This window comes from Dermochelys coriacea, chromosome 11 (assembly GCF_009764565.3).
Source record: "Dermochelys coriacea isolate rDerCor1 chromosome 11, rDerCor1.pri.v4, whole genome shotgun sequence".
Taxonomy (NCBI): Eukaryota; Metazoa; Chordata; order Testudines; family Dermochelyidae; genus Dermochelys; species Dermochelys coriacea.
Window position 1 is genome coordinate 53,323,292 of NC_050078.2, and position 17,905 is coordinate 53,341,196.

The 17,905-nt window shown below is 40.6% G+C and overlaps 1 protein-coding gene across 3 annotated transcripts in view; it reads right to left on the minus strand.

Annotated features, from left to right (window-relative positions):
- Positions 1 to 17,905, minus strand: part of HIBCH (3-hydroxyisobutyryl-CoA hydrolase) — a 100,727-nt gene that overhangs the window by 24,261 nt on the left and 58,561 nt on the right. For all 3 annotated transcript variants that reach the window (XR_006278058.1, XM_038421344.2, XM_043505470.1), the window contains exons 8-10: positions 6,009 to 6,154; positions 3,851 to 3,937; positions 1,331 to 1,389 (exon numbers count right to left, since the gene is read on the minus strand). Coding sequence is in view for 2 of the 3 variants with exons in the window: in XM_038421344.2 (XP_038277272.1) it covers positions 1,331 to 1,389; positions 3,851 to 3,937; positions 6,009 to 6,154 (292 nt within the window). In the remaining variant the exon portion in view is untranslated. The remainder of the gene's footprint in view (positions 1 to 1,330; positions 1,390 to 3,850; positions 3,938 to 6,008; positions 6,155 to 17,905) is intronic.

Sequence of the window (17,905 nt, forward strand, 5' to 3'; positions counted from 1 at the left end):
GTTGTTTTTTCAAAAGTTTAAAACTGAATATTGACTTAATACAGGTTTGAAACTTTACTATGCAGGAGAAAAATGCTGCTTTTAACCATCTTAATTTAAATGAAACAAGCACAGAAACAGTTTCTTTATCCTGTCAAATTTTTTTTAAATTTTCCCTTTATTTTTTTAGTAGTTTACATTTAACACAGTATGGTTCTATACAATACTTGGGTTTTTTTTTTTGTCTCCACTAACTGTTCGTGTACTTCCAGTTCCAAATGAGGTGTGTGGTTGACTGGTCAGTTCACAACTCTGAGGTTCTACTGTATTTATCTTCCTTCAAAATCCTCCTTAAAACTCTCCTTTTTTGTGTAGCCTACAAAAAACTTGACAACTGCTATCATGCTGACCAATGCTGGTTCATTGTTTCCTTGTGCTCCCCCATAAGTCTCTCCGTAACCATCTGTTGTCTCTTCTCTTATATTTAGATTGTAAGCTCTTTCGGGCAGGGACTCCCTTTTTATTCTGTGTTTGTGTAGTGCCAAGTGCAGTGGGGCCGTGATCTATGAATGGGGCTCCTAGGTGCTATGGTAGTATAAATAATAAACAATAATATATTCTCTCCTGCTTTGTTCAAATTGCTTTTAAATATACTGATGAGGTTTCCTCCACTTCCCTTTCAAGACTATTTCACATTCAAATAAACCTCAGTTGGGAATACCGATATTCATTCTAAAATTTCTACTTTTGTTTTATCTATTTATTTATAATCCCTATGGTATCAATTTCATTCTGACTGCTGATAGCACTCATAAAATATCTGTAAAGAACTATATCATCTCAGTTATTCAAGATATCCATATATTATTATTTCAGCTTCTCCTCATAAATCTATCCTACAAGGCTTAGTTTTTTGTTGGTGGTGTTCCATCCATCAACCTCTTTCTGGTACCCAGCTGCACAAAACTGATCACAGATGTAGCTTCATCTCAATACCCCAAAAACTACATACGTATTTTTCCCCTGGACCCCCAAAACTCTAAATTTTCAAGTGTCTTTGTTTTAATGTGTTATAGGGCAGTTATGTACAAGAGTGACTGACAAACAAGGGATTTAATGACTATAGCAACGATCATCAAAAGTTACTTTTATCACTGAATCAGCCAAGAACACCTGTAATATGTAGAAGACCCTGGGTAACTAATAAGTCTACAAGGTCAAGAACCTACAAAAACAGATGTTCAGACCAGGCTCTAGCTTTTCTATTACATAACCTGTTAAATCCAGTAAACATTAATATTAATGCAAATCTTCCACACAAAAGAGGTAAGAGGAAAGAATGACTGTGTACCTGTTAATCTTGTCCATATGTTCATCAAGTACAAACTGCTTCTCTTGATCAATTTTGCACTATTTAAAAGAAAATACATCTTTCACTGGGTTCTGTCTCAGCCTATCTGAAAACTTTAAAAGCCCATCAATGGTACTGAAATACTATATTGATTTGCACTACAGGAAAGCTTACACAGATAGCTCAGTTAATGCTGATTGCCATGTTTAATCAAACAGTATTTTACAGTACATACGAACTTGTCATTGTGTGTTGAACATTTTAAAGTTTTTATCTCATGATGCAGTTAGTTATGAGCTATCAGATAGCTCAAAGATGTTTTGTCAATATTTGTCAGTAACAGATACAGAGAGAGATGATTTAGATACACTTTCAGAGTTCTCTGGGGAACAGTAAGGAAAGGGAAGTAAAGCTGTAATATGAGAGATGTGTAGTTTTCGTAAACATTTTTGTACAATGGTTATTTCCATTTTAATATTAGAGATCCATATCTAACTGGAAGGTATGTACAGATTTTCTTTTAATATATGTCCATTTATAAGCGGGGAGGGGGAGGGAAGCAGCAGCAGCTGTTAGCTGCTGATTTTTTTTAAAAGAAACTTGGTACGATGGAATTTATTGGCTGATCCCAATTAATTTTATTTTCTCTTTAAGTCTTATAAGAATAAAACTTCTCTCCTCTTTTGTACTTGCTTGGTTGTTTTGATTTACAGTATTAATGTTGGGACATCTTCTGAACTTGTAAGATAATCAGGTATGCTTGCATCAATAAATATACAATCCTCCTACAAGGATAACACCTTACCAGCAACAATAATATTATTTATAACCCATCCAATCTTCATAGAAGTACCAGGGCCTCTTTCTAGTCCTTTTGTTTATATTTATAAAATGTTTACACATACACAATTAGAAGACATGACAATTTTGCATTAATTGGTTCACATTAACTGCTGGTATTGACTGACTGCCAGCAGCTGGGACTGCATGATGGGATGTGTTAGAACTGGAGCTCACAACCAATGTTTTAGACCTGTTAGCACTAGGGGACTTAGGATACAAACTGATGTTTCAGTGATACTAGCTGCAGCTCAAACAGGTTCCTTGTCACTTCTATTCCAATGACTGCCAAAGTGCAGCTTCCATTCCTTTAACTCTCAGCTTCCACTGTACTTTATGTATTTTGCAACATATTCTCTCTCTTGGCTTATAGTTTCCATTTTATCAAAGATATTCAGTGGCGTTAGATACATTAATTTATTCCAATTATTTTTCCACTCAATGCTTACACAAGAACCTAATAATTTTAACTGGGAAATAGTGGATACCAATCTCATTCTAAAACCAAACAACCTCGGAGGCGTACATGGGATGAAGGAACAAAATTAATCCTCTGTTAGCACCAGGGCTTTTTTTTCTTTTGGAACAAGTACTGTGAAGCTTACTAGAGTGGCTACATGCCTATTATACAAACTGAGTGCAAATTATCTAAAACCTTTTGATACATGCATGCAACGTGTTACAAGGAAAAGTGACATTTTCTATCTGTTTGATATGAAGTTAAAATCACCGCCAAAGAATTATGAATTCACAGAGACAATTATGAATTCACACTTTGGAAAATAAGTAAATCTTTCTCTGAAAATGTAAAACTAGCAATATTTAGTTGCTTTAATTTAAAGCATTGCTTTAATTTCCAAATACATTTCACTAGAGCCTATCAAGAGCTTGATCCTGTTAACATACGCTATGCTTGGTAGTATTTGCCAAATTGGGCCTCAAAAGTTAAAGGGACATTATTAATCGCTGAAGTCTGGGCTCAAAATTTAGACTCTGCAGATGACTTTAAAGAAAATAAGGATGAAATTCACATTAAGCCGGAGTAAAATGGTTTCATGCAGGTAAAGTGGGAATGGCATAGGTGGGAAGGCAAAACCCACCCCAAACTGTGGGATATGTCATGGCATTAAAATGAATGGAGAGTCCCTCACAATTCCTAGTTTGGTCTTTAGGCTGTAATAGCAGTTTCGGTGTCACATGGTGGGATGTCAGAGCCACTGAATCCACATAATTCCAGATTGCATGGCCACTTCCCCTGCACCCAGTGCATCTCTTAGTACTAGTCTCATTCTGTCAGTGGCTGTCCCCAGGTGCTGAACATCAAAATTGAAAAGCAATGAATAGTAATACCTAGCACTTACTTAGAAATTTACATGTTCAGCACCACTGTGCCAGTGGATGAGAACCACCAAATAAAACTGACCAGTCTAACTTCATTGTCCAAATCGAAAGAAATGAAAAAAGTAGTGAAAAGTAAATTAGATTTTTAAAATTTTTTCAGTTTTAATCACTTATATATAAATTATCAACATCTTGCAGTAGTGTGTAGAGGCTGGGAATCCATTCTGTAGGGTGCTATACAAACATACAGCAAATGATAGTTATGTAAATAAGATTATTATTTAACTTGATAGTTGCCCCTTTAATAAAGTTTGAGATTGTAGCTAGCCAGCAGATTACCTTCATGTGATATGAATTCAGTACATCGGCAACATTTTCTTTAGAAGGAGATTTTAGGGCTATCAAATCTTCCTCTAGTGCAGGCAGCTAAAAAAAAGGGGAGGGCAAATTAAAATAATAGGGGAATAAAATGTATTTCCAGCTAGATTATTTTAACAGTTATGGATTAAAGACTCTTGACCTGATCTGAAGAGGCGATAAGCAGACAATGGGAGCAGCAGATGCTCAGCACTTCTGAAAACTGAACAGTCTGGACTGAATTACACCGTTGGAGATCAGTACAGAGGGCCTCTTCCTAAGCAGAACCTCTGTGTGGTGGGGGCAGAGAGCCACCCATACCCCTACCCATCATGAAAGAGTTAAAGAACTGCCGTGGTCACAATCAGCCCCAAACTGCTGCATCTGTGCAGCTTCTCAGGCCTGGGGATAAGCCCTTAAAAGGGAAGAACTCAGGCCAGCTGTGGGTGGTGCTCTGAAACAATCAGATCTAGAGTTCTCAGACCAGAGTTCTAGGCTATGTGTTAAAGAACAGAGCACTACCATCCTGAGCCCACTGAGACAAGAAGATGAGCTGGTTTTGTTGTTGAAACTCCTAGTTCTAACTCTTGACTTTTAGCTGCACAGAAGGATGGGACCTGAGATTTTCTGTGGAGGCTGGGGAAAGTCTGCTTCCCCTCCTCCTCATGAAGAAAAGGATCTCCTACCTGGAGAGTCTAAAAGCTATTTTCTTCTCTGTCTGGACTATTTTACAACCCCCTGGAAGGAGGTGCACTTGCTATGATGTACAGCTGGAAGACTATACTTCAGACCACAGGACTGCTGTTGCTCACAGAACAACATATAAGGTAAGGGAGGTGTCTACCTCCACCTCATGGGGTGACCTTGAGGCATAATCTTTTATACATGGGGAACTGTAGATGAAGCAGGCAAACAATAACTCACAGAGCTTGAGAGGGTACTGGGAGTCCTGATGCTGTGCTATACTTAAAAGACAGTGCAGCGTTTCATAGCCTAGGCACCCAGCTAACTCTGATAGCGCAAATGAGAAGGCGGAGTCAAGGCCTTGCACCCTCCCGATACCCTTCAGAAAAGATCCTGTCAGTAGCTGAACTAGCCCTATTGGTGCCCTTGTTCCTGAGTGCAAGGAGTGTCACTGTGCAGAGGTGGGGAGGAAGAGAGTATAGGGAAAGCTGGTTATTTTTTCTTGCCCACTTACCCATCCATGCAAGGGATAGGCACAATCTCATGCTATGACTTTACCAAATGAGTTGATGATTTAGATCTCTTCCCCAGCCAATTTTTTTAAAGCCCCCACCCTGCAAACACTCAGGGATCTAACTTGCACATTAGTAATTTCCATTGGCTTCACTGGAATTGTTAATGTGTGAGAAGATAATCGGCTATGTAAAGCGTCTGTGGGATCTAGACCTGTATATGTTACTGGGAAAGAGAGCTAAAGATGCAGTATTGACAGTGACTTGATTTCTTCCCTGTGTTTTGACCACCTAGCAGCTCATCTCCAAGTGGGATCTGGAGTCAGTGGCTGCCTTAACTAGTATCACCTAGACTCATACTTGGCTCTCACGAGGACTCAGGTGTGCGCTTGGACTAGTTTTTGATTAGTTGCCCATATGCAAGCATTAGTAGATTCTTTTAATAGATGCTTCTAGTAAACTGAAGTTTTCACAACTGGCTACCACAATCCAGTGCTGAACATAACTCAGTGACTTTCAGTAGCAAAATATCAATTTCCTGTTTTGTAAATAAGAACAGGTGCCTAATACATGCTGAGCACCCAATTACCACTGGCTTCATTGGGAGCTGGCAATGCTCAATGCCTCCTGTGAGCCAGGCTGCTTGAGTTGAGTATGTTTCTGGACCATGAGATCTGCCTGAGCTAGAGAGGAGTACAGTTACCGCAGGCAAGACTCCATCTCACTGGAGGCAGGAGGGTAAAATGGTGACTCATGGTCCTGGACACCCTGAGAGAGTGTAATACCTATATTGCATCAATGGGGTTGATGCTCTTGAGAGGTTAAATTTAATTACATAATTAAACATCGGTTTTATCTATGATATCTGCACAAAGAAGAAATTCAACTTCAAGTAAATCTAACACTTTGACCTATTACCAAAAGGTAGTGATTGACAGATTTACCTTTTCTGATTCTACAAAGTGTGTAGCAATTCCTGCTTTTTGCAAATCTCTTCCTTTCAGTCTAAATCCTGTAAGAGCAAGGTAATAGCCAATCTTTCCTGAAAGTCTTGGCAAGAAGTAGCCTCCACCTACATCAGGAAAAAGGCCTGTAATTGAAGAAAACAAGAAATGTGAAGGAAAGGGTCTAAAAGAATTTACTATCGTACCAGCCATTTAACACACAACTCACTGCACACTTTCAGCCTTCCTCCCACTCTCACCTCTATGTTTCTATATAGCCCTTTAGTCTGTACCAGCCCTCTTTGACTTGGTCTGCCAGTCCTCCACCCTCTTATCCAAGTCTCTCCCTGAAGTGCACTTCTTCCACAATGCCTTCAAATTCTAGTCCTCCCTTCTGGCAAGTATTCACAACAGATAAGCCAGATATCAGTGCTCATTCCCAAGCTTTTCATGAGAAGAACTTTCTCTTTATATATCTCTCTGTAAAACACCTAGCATCTTGTTGCCAGATTAGCACAAAGAAAAAGATAGTAATTTGTTGCAAATCAAAAGCTGGAAGCTAATCTTTCTCTCCAACTTCATAGTTCATTGAATCTATTAAAATATATTTTAATAATCTCCCACATAGCAAATAATCTTTTTAAGGAAAGTCATGAATATTTTTAGGCCTCCCTAAAATTTTAGGACCCCATCAGCTTTGAGACCCCAAAGACTAGTCCTGGGCACCTTTAGAGAAGACCACAACTAACCTGCTTTTAGGGGTGGGAGGGAAGGGGGGAATCTCAGCCTTCATGATTGGTTTACATTTTGAAAGTTTTGTAAGTTAAAAGGCAATGGGTAGAAACTTTTTTAAAAAGTAAACAATGGAAGTCCAAGAATCACATTAATATTTAAGAGTTCCAAAAGGACAGGTCCTTGGGCTTGTCAAAGGCAAATATATAAGTTTTGTGGTCCTCAAAAGCAACCCTTAACTTTTTTTTATGTTTCCCATTACATATTTACACTAATATAATGGTCAAATATTTGATTTTTCTCTCCTGTGATGTATGTTACATTGCTTCAAAAATTATATTCACAAAGAAAATTATACTTTTTGATTTTTAATCCTATTTTTTTTTAATTGCTAAACTATCTGCCTGTTTACAAAATCAAGTTCCAATGGCAATTGAGACAAAATTGCAGCTGGAAATATTCACAATAATTTTTCTGCTCATTAGCCAACATCACTGACACAACCCAATGGCTCTGCAAAGTTTCCTACCAATAACCCACTGTTAAAGTCCACAAACTACTGCATTCTCCTTTAGGCAAGGAGAGCAATAATGGAGAGGATTTTGCTCCAATTTTGGAACATAATTTTACAGTTGCCATGGGGAGGATAAGTTCTCTGATCAGATAATCCTTTTCATAATGATTTCACAGTGTAATAGGGTATATTAATAAGAACTCCATGTTACAGATGATAGGCAGAAGCTCTTAAAATATCTAAAAAATGATTCCCCTTGATTGGCTCAAGTCATGGAATTTTCATTTAATGTGAATGAGGTGCCCACTAGCCTGGTTTTGGATAACCTCCTATTAGAGGATTAGCTATTAAAATCTGCTTGGACACATTAGTTGGCATGTTGTGGACTGGGGGTGTGTGCACACTCACCCACATCAATTGTGACTTCTTAGTCAACACATGCATGCTGCTCTCCAGCCCACAGAATGCATAGGCAGAAGAGCATTTACCATAACATACCTTCTTCTGCTGTATTGGAGCACCATGGTGTGAATTAAATATCGTTTGAAGAAGGCTTAACTTTGGAGGGACTACCAAACTCTTAGCAGTAACACTTTCTGGATTTGTATACTGTACCTCTTCTATCAAGCACAACTGAATTCTAGTAACTATAAGAACTTTTTGTACAATGATGAATGGGGGGAAAAAAGGTAAGACTAGATTTTATTTTCTACCTATAGCTCAATAAATAACCTCTTATAATTGCAAGTGATATATAGACTCAAACTCTTGTTAAAACTCTATTGCAAAATGCGTTGCAAGTATTATCCAATAAAACAATTACTTACTAACTTCATAAAAATTCTGCAATTTCCCCAGTTATCAAGACACTAAAATTTAGTAAATGTGAACAGTATTATTTGCAGGTCAAAAAGAAATTCAGATGACCAAATATTTTATTTGTATGAATGGTCTCCCAGTTTCCCTACAAACTATAAACATTTAATACTGATCAAATGTTGCTATTTTAGGGTGTCAACTGTCACAGTAACACTGCATAACATTGTGGGGGGAGGGGGGGAATCTCTATCCCATAATGGCATTGACATTTACAATATTCTGACTCTGTAAATTTTTTATAAAGTTTACTGCATTGCATAAGTAGAATGACTAGTACACAAAATAAATAAAACCAATTTTAATATATGGACATGTTTCTTCCCATTCAATATATACCCACAATTAAACAACTTCTTCCACACAGTACCCTGCTATAGGTCTAGTTTTCCACATTATTCATTAAAAAAGATGGTATGGCTAGAAAGCACAGAGTGTAAGGATTATGGTCACAAATATTTTATATTACCTATAAAATAAATAGGTAGGGTCACAAGTTGGGGATGTCTGGTTAGATTCCCAGCTGCTTTTAGATCACACATCAACACTGACCAAGACTGCTTTTTTTTCTCCCTCCCCCTTCCGTCCGGTATCTAGCCAGAAGACTGCATCCTCCCCTCTCAAATGTGGACCTTGCCACCAGGATTCATACTATTGTCACCTCTAGAACGGACTATGGTACCTTAAATCCACATTGAAGAAAGTGTAGTATGGAGTAGCTTATTTGTTAAGTGGAGTATCCCACTATGAACACACAATACTGGTGCTTGGTGAGATACACTGGCTGCTTATTGTCTTCTGTATAGAATTTAAGGTATTAGTTTTGACATATAAATACCTAAAAGATTCCATTTAACTCATATAACCTTTTTATTCATCTTTAGTTGAGTAACCTCAGGTTGGAGAGACCTTTGAATTCCCACCTTGGAATGTTCTGACCTCAAATCTCCCTTGATACCCTCTTCCCTGCTTATGCTTGTGTGTGAAGATCTCTCACCAACTGGCATCTTATAAATGACTATGTAGACCAACTCCCACATTACCAAAAACAGATTTAAACCAGATCTGAAAATGGGGTATTTAACAGTCCCAGAACCTACATGGCACACGCCATTTTAAATAAGAGTTCAGTTTCATCTACCTCCCTTCTACTGCTAACATCTATAGCCTAGCCAAACCTGAGACAAGTTCCTCAGTTGCTTCCTCCTTAATGTCACTCATCTCACTATCCTCATACTGGCTCAGCTCTCTCTCCCTTCCTCCCTCCAGCCCCTCTTGAGTGCTTCGTCCATCTCATCCTTGGCTCTCGAAATCTCCCTTCATAATGACCTCGGAAATGAGATTCACATGTGGTAACCACTGGATACTAAAAAGTCACTACTGGTACCTAACAAATCTGGTAACAGTGATATAGTATCAAACATACCAGACTGTCAATCAAGCCCAAAATAAACACTACAGTAGTGGTTCCCAACCCAATTGAGATGGAGAAGAGGCAGCTTAAATCGCTCAAGAGGAAATGGCAATAATTGCAAGATGTGACTAACTCCATCACAGGGTCTACAATGAAGATATAAACAAAGGAAGCTTGTGATATCCAGGGCTGGTCCCCTATATCCAGTTGGCCCTCTGTGAAGAGTAAAGGAGATTTACAGGACCACAAGTACTGTCCAGTTGAAGGCAATGCCAGAGGGTATAGAGAGAAGTCAGTGGTGTAAGATGAGCTGCTGACTTATTTTCTATTCATGATCTCAAGGTAGTTTCTTGTCCAGCTGGCTGTGGAAGCAACAAGATGAAAGAAAAGAGAATAAGAAGGAAAACCAACAGAATAAAGGAAACAGTAGTAGCTGCATCAGGGCATGGCAGAAGAGGACTTGACAGTGAAGTAGTACCCAGTCATTACAGGATAACTCCAACCAAAACCAGTTAAGAACCACTGATCTATGGCCAAACATCTGTGTCCCTTCTTGACTTCAGAGTGAACACAGCACAATTATGGTCCAAAAGGAAGCTTGACAGAACTTGGTACCCTGAGCTGCGATGGATACAGATATAAAAAACTGCCCAAAAAATGGGAAGAGTATTCAAATGCTCTGCTTCTAACACTACTACTTAGCAACTACATTACTGCATTTTCCAAATACTTGTCAAACATTGTTCCACCGCTGCAAGATGGGTCGATTACATAAAGATTTTATTTTAGAAATGGTAAAACAAATGCAGAAATGTTAAGTGGTTTGTTCAAGACAAAGATCAGAATTGGGATTAGAAATCCTGAGCTTTAGGATTTTAATACTGTGCTCAAACTACTTTGTTGCTCAGGATGCAGATCTGAGTTTGTCATCTGTCTCCTGCGCCATACTGGGCAGATATACTAATATCAGTTTCAGAAGTAAAAAGATGAAGCAATGTTTTACACAAATTACTGTTGTGAACTAGCACCCTGTGGTAAATTCATGGAGTAAAGTCTTTTGGAGAAATAAGTTTTCACATTCTCTGTGTAAGGAAAAAAGTAAGTACCTGAATAATGGAAAATAAAGACAACCTAAAATACTTATCAAAATGGAGGGATTAACAAGAATTGAACTGTGGAAAGAGTTTCAATTGCCTCCTGATAGAAAGCTATAATTTTACCCCCAAATGATAAACTCCAGGGCACAAAATGATTGTGTAAATAACCTGTTTTTCTGATTTATGGCATTACACAGTTCATTTAGGAAAACTGCCATAACTCAGATCTAGGAAACTTAGTACAGAATTAGTCACTTTGTCAGAATGCTCTTTTCTCTCCCCTTATTCTGAGAGAACCTTTCTTCAACCTCATCTCTCCAACTGAGCTTCCTCTTCCTTACTTTCTCTAGAACATTCAAGAATTTTACCACCTTTCACCTCTCCTCTAGCTTCCTACTGATCCACTGCAATCTGGGTTCTGCCCTCTCTACTCCACCAACACAACCTCAAAGTCTTTAACAACCTCCTCCTAGCAGAGTCACCATGCTTTTTTTATTCTTATTCCACTCAATATGTGTTTCCCTAAGAACAACTATTCACTCCCTCATCCTCTGGGCTTCTGAGATTCTGTACTCTCCTAGTGATCCCCTACACTGCTGAACGCCCATTGTGTGTATGTATGTAGCTACTCATCTTCTCCTATCCCCAGCTCTGTTGATGTCCATGCTATATCACGTCTCTATCGTTTTAGGTTACTGAGATATTGAGTACAGATGATCTGCTCCCCTGGTTTGAACCACCACATACATGTTGATGCAGAAATCTACCTCTCCATCCACTCTCACATTTCCAGTTACCAGATCTTCCCTCACATGTTACCACTATGTCAAATCCACTCTTTTCAGAATTCAACTGCTTTCCTCTTAATCCATTCAAACCAAAATGGACAGACAAGCAGAATATATACATCAGCACAGCAATCTTTGTAATCACTTGTCTTGATTACTGTAATCTTTTTCTCTGACCCAACTATGTAAAATATTGATGCGTAATACTTTTTTTTCCTGCACTCAAACCAAATTCTCCTAGCTTCTCCCCAACCTCCAAAAAAACCTAACTGGCATCTTATAACTACTGCATCCTATTCAACTCTTCAGACTCATCTTTTTCTTCAATCTCTTCTCAATCCTGCTTCCTTGTCTTTCTACAATTCTAAACTCCCTGCCTCTTACACTGTCCCTGACACTTGTAATGTTTCCCTCTTCACAGCCACACACCCTCTGTCTTCTTCAAATCCCTCCTTAAAACAGAAGCACTGTGGCCTATTGGATTGAGCACAGCTGGAGGTGGGAGTCACCAACCCTGAACTGTTCTCTAAGTTCTGTGACTAATTCAACAAGTAGCCTTAAGCAAGTCACTTCAACTATCTGGGTGAAGTTTTGGCCCACTAAAGTCATTGTCTGTTCCCATTTGTAAAATGAAGGTACCACTACTTTTTGTACAGTATCTATTACGGAGTGGTCTGAAAACTAGATTATTTTTTACCAGGTATGTGAAAAGCTAAGTTATGTAAGATTGTTTTTAAAATCCTCCTCCTCCTCCTCCATGATTTTCTTTCTTATTTTGGTCTTATCAGTAAAACTTTTTATACTCTCCTGCACATGCACTGCCATCCTATGTTTTTATCCTATCTCAAATTGAAACTCCTACAGGCAGGAACTCTTATTTTATGATCTGTAAAGTTCTATGTATATTTTTTGTGGCACAAGTACTTTTTTTTACATTTATGCATCTGAAAACCACTAGTTTCATTAAAGAAGGAAAACTCTTGAAATAAGACAATTCAATAATATTGTCTCTAGATACCCTGACACTTTAAGAATGCACTAAAAAATAAAAGCATAGCGGTGGCCTTAAACCCAAATAAGATTTCAGATGTTTACTTTGTCTTTTTAAAAAACAAATAACACCTTTTCCAGAGCAGAAATTCTGCTTCCAGGTACTTTCTCTTCAGGTCTCCACCATCAGATTTTAAATAAATTTGTAAATATTAACAAACGGCAAAACATGTGTGCAAACTCAATCTTTGTTAATCAAAAGACCTGGACCTTTCCTACTGAATAAGAAAAAATTGTGTTCATTACGCATTAAAATATTTTTAGGAATGAACCAACTTACTGATCAGGTCTTCAGTGTTTTGAAATAGATGAACTTTGTTCTAAGCTGTTTACTACAAGAACAGCTGATTTATGAATCTTGGGGATATAACAATTGATGCAGCATTGTATTCAAACTGCCTGATTTACTAAAAGGTACTTCAGAAAATAGACATTCTGAAAACTATCAACCTTAGATTGTATGGGGCTCCATTACAGATTTCCACCCCCCTCCTCCCTCCAGATGGAGAAAAAATTTTATCACTATTACTAAGGAATTCTCTCACACTATTACTGAAAAATTGCTTAATTTCTCATTTTTACCATATTATAATGTACGTACTTTTTAGTGTATAGTGTATATAAAGCAGTATAAACAAGTCATTGTCTGTACGAAATGCCTGTTTGTAAAACTAGGCAAATATCTAGATGACTTGATGTATTCCCTGGAAGACCTCTCCATATCCACAGGGGTATGCGCATCCCTGGTTGAAAACCATTGATATGGGGAGATTTGGCCATAAGTGCCTGAAGATCACTCATGCTCCTGGCTGTAGTGATAACCATTAGGAAGACTGTCTGCATGAAGTGTGACAGGAGCATTCTGATAAAGGTTAGGATGGGGGGCTCCATGAGCCTCAGCAGGACTAAACTGATGTCCCAAGCCAGAGTAGTTTCTCTGACCAGTGGATAAACGTGTAACAGCCCTTTGAGAAATGTTGATACTATAGTATAGCTGATAGCATAGCAAGTGGAGACTGCTGCGAGGAGGATCTTGATGGAGCTGAATGAAAGAACAACCTGTTAAATGAAATAAGTAGTTGAGAATTTTTGGTATCAAGGCCTGGACTGCATCCAGACTATGATAGTCTGCCCATGCTGAACCTCTTCCATTCAGATGAAAGTTCTGGCAAACATTTATCCTGCTCTGTATCAGGATCTCCTGGACCTCTAGGGCTCAGTCTCTATCAGTGGTACTTACCCAGCCAATAGCAATGTTGTCAGGTAAAATGACTTTGGGTCTGAATGGAGTATCTGGCCATGGTGCTGCAAGATCCGGGCAGTCTGGCAGATGAATGGACATTTGTAGTAGGTCTGGCAGCCAAAATTGCCTCTGCCCTGTATAATTAACTCTCTCTATATATTGTGGGTTTTGTCCTTATTGATCTTGGCAATCACCCAGGGATTGGCAGAATCAGTAGAAAGACGCACAGAAGAGGCTTTGGGATCACTGCAGAAGGAAGAAATTTTTTAACTGCCCCATTCTGGAACTTGGCACTGATGTCGAAACAGGTCTATCATCAGGGTCTATCAAAAATATTGATTCTATGATGGACTTCCACACTGACCACTCATGAGTGGAACACACTGTCCTCTCAGGAAGTTCATTAGGTAGGCTTATTGTCAACACGTGGTGAAGAGCCACTGGTATTCTTCCATGTTGATGGCCTCAGGCTGAGGGAACAGGAGGGTATACCATCTTGCTTGTTTTTTGTAGCACATCATGGAGGTGTTGTCCATTATGACCTGCATCATGGAGTTGTGAACAGGCAGGAAGGCCATGAAAGCTAGCCTTATGGTTCTGGTATCTGGGATAGTGAGGTGGAGCACTGTAATGACATGAATCAAAGACGGGTTCCTAGATTCATAGATACTAAGGTCAGAAGGGACCATTCTGATCATCTAGTCCGACCTCCTGCACAACGCAGGCCACAGAATCTCACCTACCCACTCCTACAAAAAACCTCACCTATGTCTAAACCACGATTTGAGGACTTCAATAGCTCAAAGACTTCAAGGAGCAGAGAATCCTCCCTCAAGTGACCCCTGCCCCATTTGGTTCCAGGTTGGCAAGAATGAACCTTCCCAGTCTGGAACACCTGCAATGGGGTAAGAGACAACTTTCTGTAGCTCTCTAGGTGGCCTCACTGAGAGAATAGAGAAATGGCTTATATTGCATTTGTTGTTGCTTCCTCCGGGGATCTTCCCTTATAAGCCAATAATTGAGGTAAGCATACACATCAACGCCATTCTGAGGTGTGCTGCTGCTACTACCATTAAGCATTTCAGGAAGTCTCTAGTCCATATACCAGGACCTTGTTTTGGTAATGGCTGGGCCTCACAGGAAATAGCTGACTAAATAGAAGTATGCCTCCTGCAATCTGAGAGCCACAAACCAATCTTCCATTCTGAGAGATGGAATGATCGAGCATCCTGAATCTGAAGCAACATTTGTTTGTTCAGTCTTATCAGGTTTAGGATACGACAACAATCCCCTTTATCCTTCTAATATTTCCTTATCCTGAAGTTAAAGCCTTTCCCCTGTACTCCTGTGGTACCACTTCTATGGCTCTTATTTCTGTTTGTAACAGGCTTTCGTGAGAAGGGCCCTGAAGAGGGACTGGGAATGGCGGGGGAGTAGAGGGGGGGAGGATAGGAAATAACAAATGGCACTAATTAGGAAGCCTTGGGCAATATGTCTAATGCCCATTTGTTAGCTGTCACAGCTTTCCAGGCCCAGTAGAATGGTTCAAGGTGGTTCCTGAAGCCTACTCCTTCCTTCTGAACAGCTCTGGTGTGAATCTTAATACTCCCATTAAATCTGATGCCTCTGAGAGGGCAACAAGTTGATTGAAGAGGCAGAAGACAAGCTTCCCCTGGAGTACCGAGATTTCTTCTTTTGCTGATACTCTAGCTGTTGGCCCTGATAATAGGAAGACATCCTCTGCCTTTGCTGGAGTTGATATTTTTAGAGCTTTCTGTAGGGAACCAGTGTATAAATTCCCAGAGACCACAGTGTATGAAGCACTTCATCTAGTAGCCTCTGGTTGAAGAGCTCCATCCTATCAAAGGGTCGGTCCTTAATCATGACCTGTACTACACACAGTATGCCTACCTCACACCACAAGGCCTGCCTTATTGTGACAGCTGTAGCCATTGACTTCAGGCCATACCAGAGGCATGCATGACCACCTACAGTGATGTTCTTGGATCATCTTTCCCCTCCTTGATGATGTTTCATTTCATCCTTGCAATCCTGCCAGATTTTAGAAAGAAATGGGGTTACACCTCATGTGCAGAAGAATCATTACACTTGCTGAACAATGCTTGGTAGTTTGCTACCTGGCGCTGCAAGGAGGCTGATTAATATGGCTTATACCCAAACAAGTTTAACTTCTTATGGTCCCTGTTCTCAGGACTGCTTTTAATGGACTTCAATTTTTCTTGCACACAGTGATAACCAAGAAACCCTGGTTTAGGTGAGCATAAAAGTGCCCAAAGCCTTTCTGGGGCACCTGACATATTTTCTCCACATGCTTGCAGATAGGAGGAAGAGTGATGGGTTTTCCCATAAACTTTTGGCCATTTCAAGGATCCCTTCGTTAATAAAGAAGGACAATCCAGAGTGTGACAACCCCAACCAGGAAGTCAAAGAGCTCGTGAATCTTTTCTTGTATGAACCTGGTCTCAATATCCAGGGGTCCTGGACCTTGGGACAGGAGGTCCTGGAAAGCTTTGAAGTTACCTATCACTGGAGTGGGTGCTGCTGTCACTGCCTTTGCTATCCTAGGAACGCTAGTTACTGGACATGAGGGTCACTATTGTCCGTCTGTTTCCTGCTCCTATGGGCCCACATTCAGTTCCAGTATGGGTGGCTGAGCCAGCAAAGCCACAGCGGATGGGGGGGGGGGGAGCATAATCTCCTCCCCGTCCTAGTCACATGGATGGCGATCTGCCTTCTTGACACGAGGATTGTACCCACCAAGGAAGGCTAATATGGTCATAGTAGCATGCCACACAAGTCTTGGCTTGGTTGAGCCTGGCCAACTCAGTGCCACTCCCCACACTGTATGGGACAACTTTTAAATGGGGCTCCCCAAGATCCTCTTGGGATCATTTTCTGATGGCAGGGGAGAGGGATTTCTGTCCAATGCCACTGAGAAGGAAAATGTTGGCCATAATAAGGAAGAATATCTCTTCTTCAAAGTACGCTATTGGTGCTATTGGGCATAATTTTATCTCTGGAGATAATATAGAGCCTATACGATATATGTCTAGGTCCTTGCTCAGCTCCATCACTGGCATCAGTAACTAGACCAGTCACTGGCCTGGTCTCAATCTGGGAATTTCCCTCAGCACTGGATCAGTTTAAGCTCAGTCTGACTACACACATTTGTTCCCTGTTTATAAGTGGTTATAGAGTTAATGTCTGAAGCATTGGTGTCATGGCAGCCAGTACAAGAGCTGGAGTTATCAGTGTTGTGGCCGTCACTGCTGAGGTCCTGAACACATGTGAGGGTGTGAGGTGTCAATGTCATTAATGACAACTTTGGGAATCCTCTGCACTTCTGTCCACTTTCCATTGTCCAATTCTGGAGTTTAATGAGTATTTTTTGAGAGCCAGGCCTGCTGTTTCAGGATCAGGAGATAGTCCAAAATGAGAGGACCGGACACTTGGTGGGGGGGGAAGGCGGGGGAGGTACTGCGGTGAGTGCACCAGCACAAGAATCGCTTCCACTTAGCCATATACGTGGCCCGAGTGGAAGGCTTCCTGCTGCCCATCAGAACTTGCCACACCATATGTGAACAGAGGAGTTCTGAATGGCTCAGCCATGCAACATCCACACCGTGAGGTGGAGAGATCATAGGTCGGGGTGACAGAGGTGGCCGTGATCCTGAGTGATCAGGTCTGGAAGAAGAGGCAGCGGGACTGGAGCGTCCATAGAGCGCTCCAACAGCATGGTGTACCAAAGTTGTCTGGACCATGCCGGGGCTACCAGAATCTGTCGTGTCCTGTCCCTGTGCACCTTGACCAAGACCTTGTGCACAAGGGGAAACGGGAAAGGCATAAAATAGTTGACTCGTCCACAGGAGTAGGAAGACATCTGTGAGAGAGCGCGGGCAGCAACCTTAGAGGGAGCAGAACGCCGGGCATTTCCGATTGTTGCGGGAGGCAAACTGGTCCACCTGGTGAAACCTCCACTTTCATTAGATGGAGTGGATGACATCTGGTCAAAGGGACCACTCGTGGGAGTGGAAGGACCTGCTCAGGTGGTCCGCCAGCGTGTTCTGGACCCCTGGGAGAAAAGACGCCACCAGGTGAATGGAGTGGGCTATGCAGAACTCCCACAGTCGAACGGCCTCCTGACAGAAGAGGAAGGAACTGG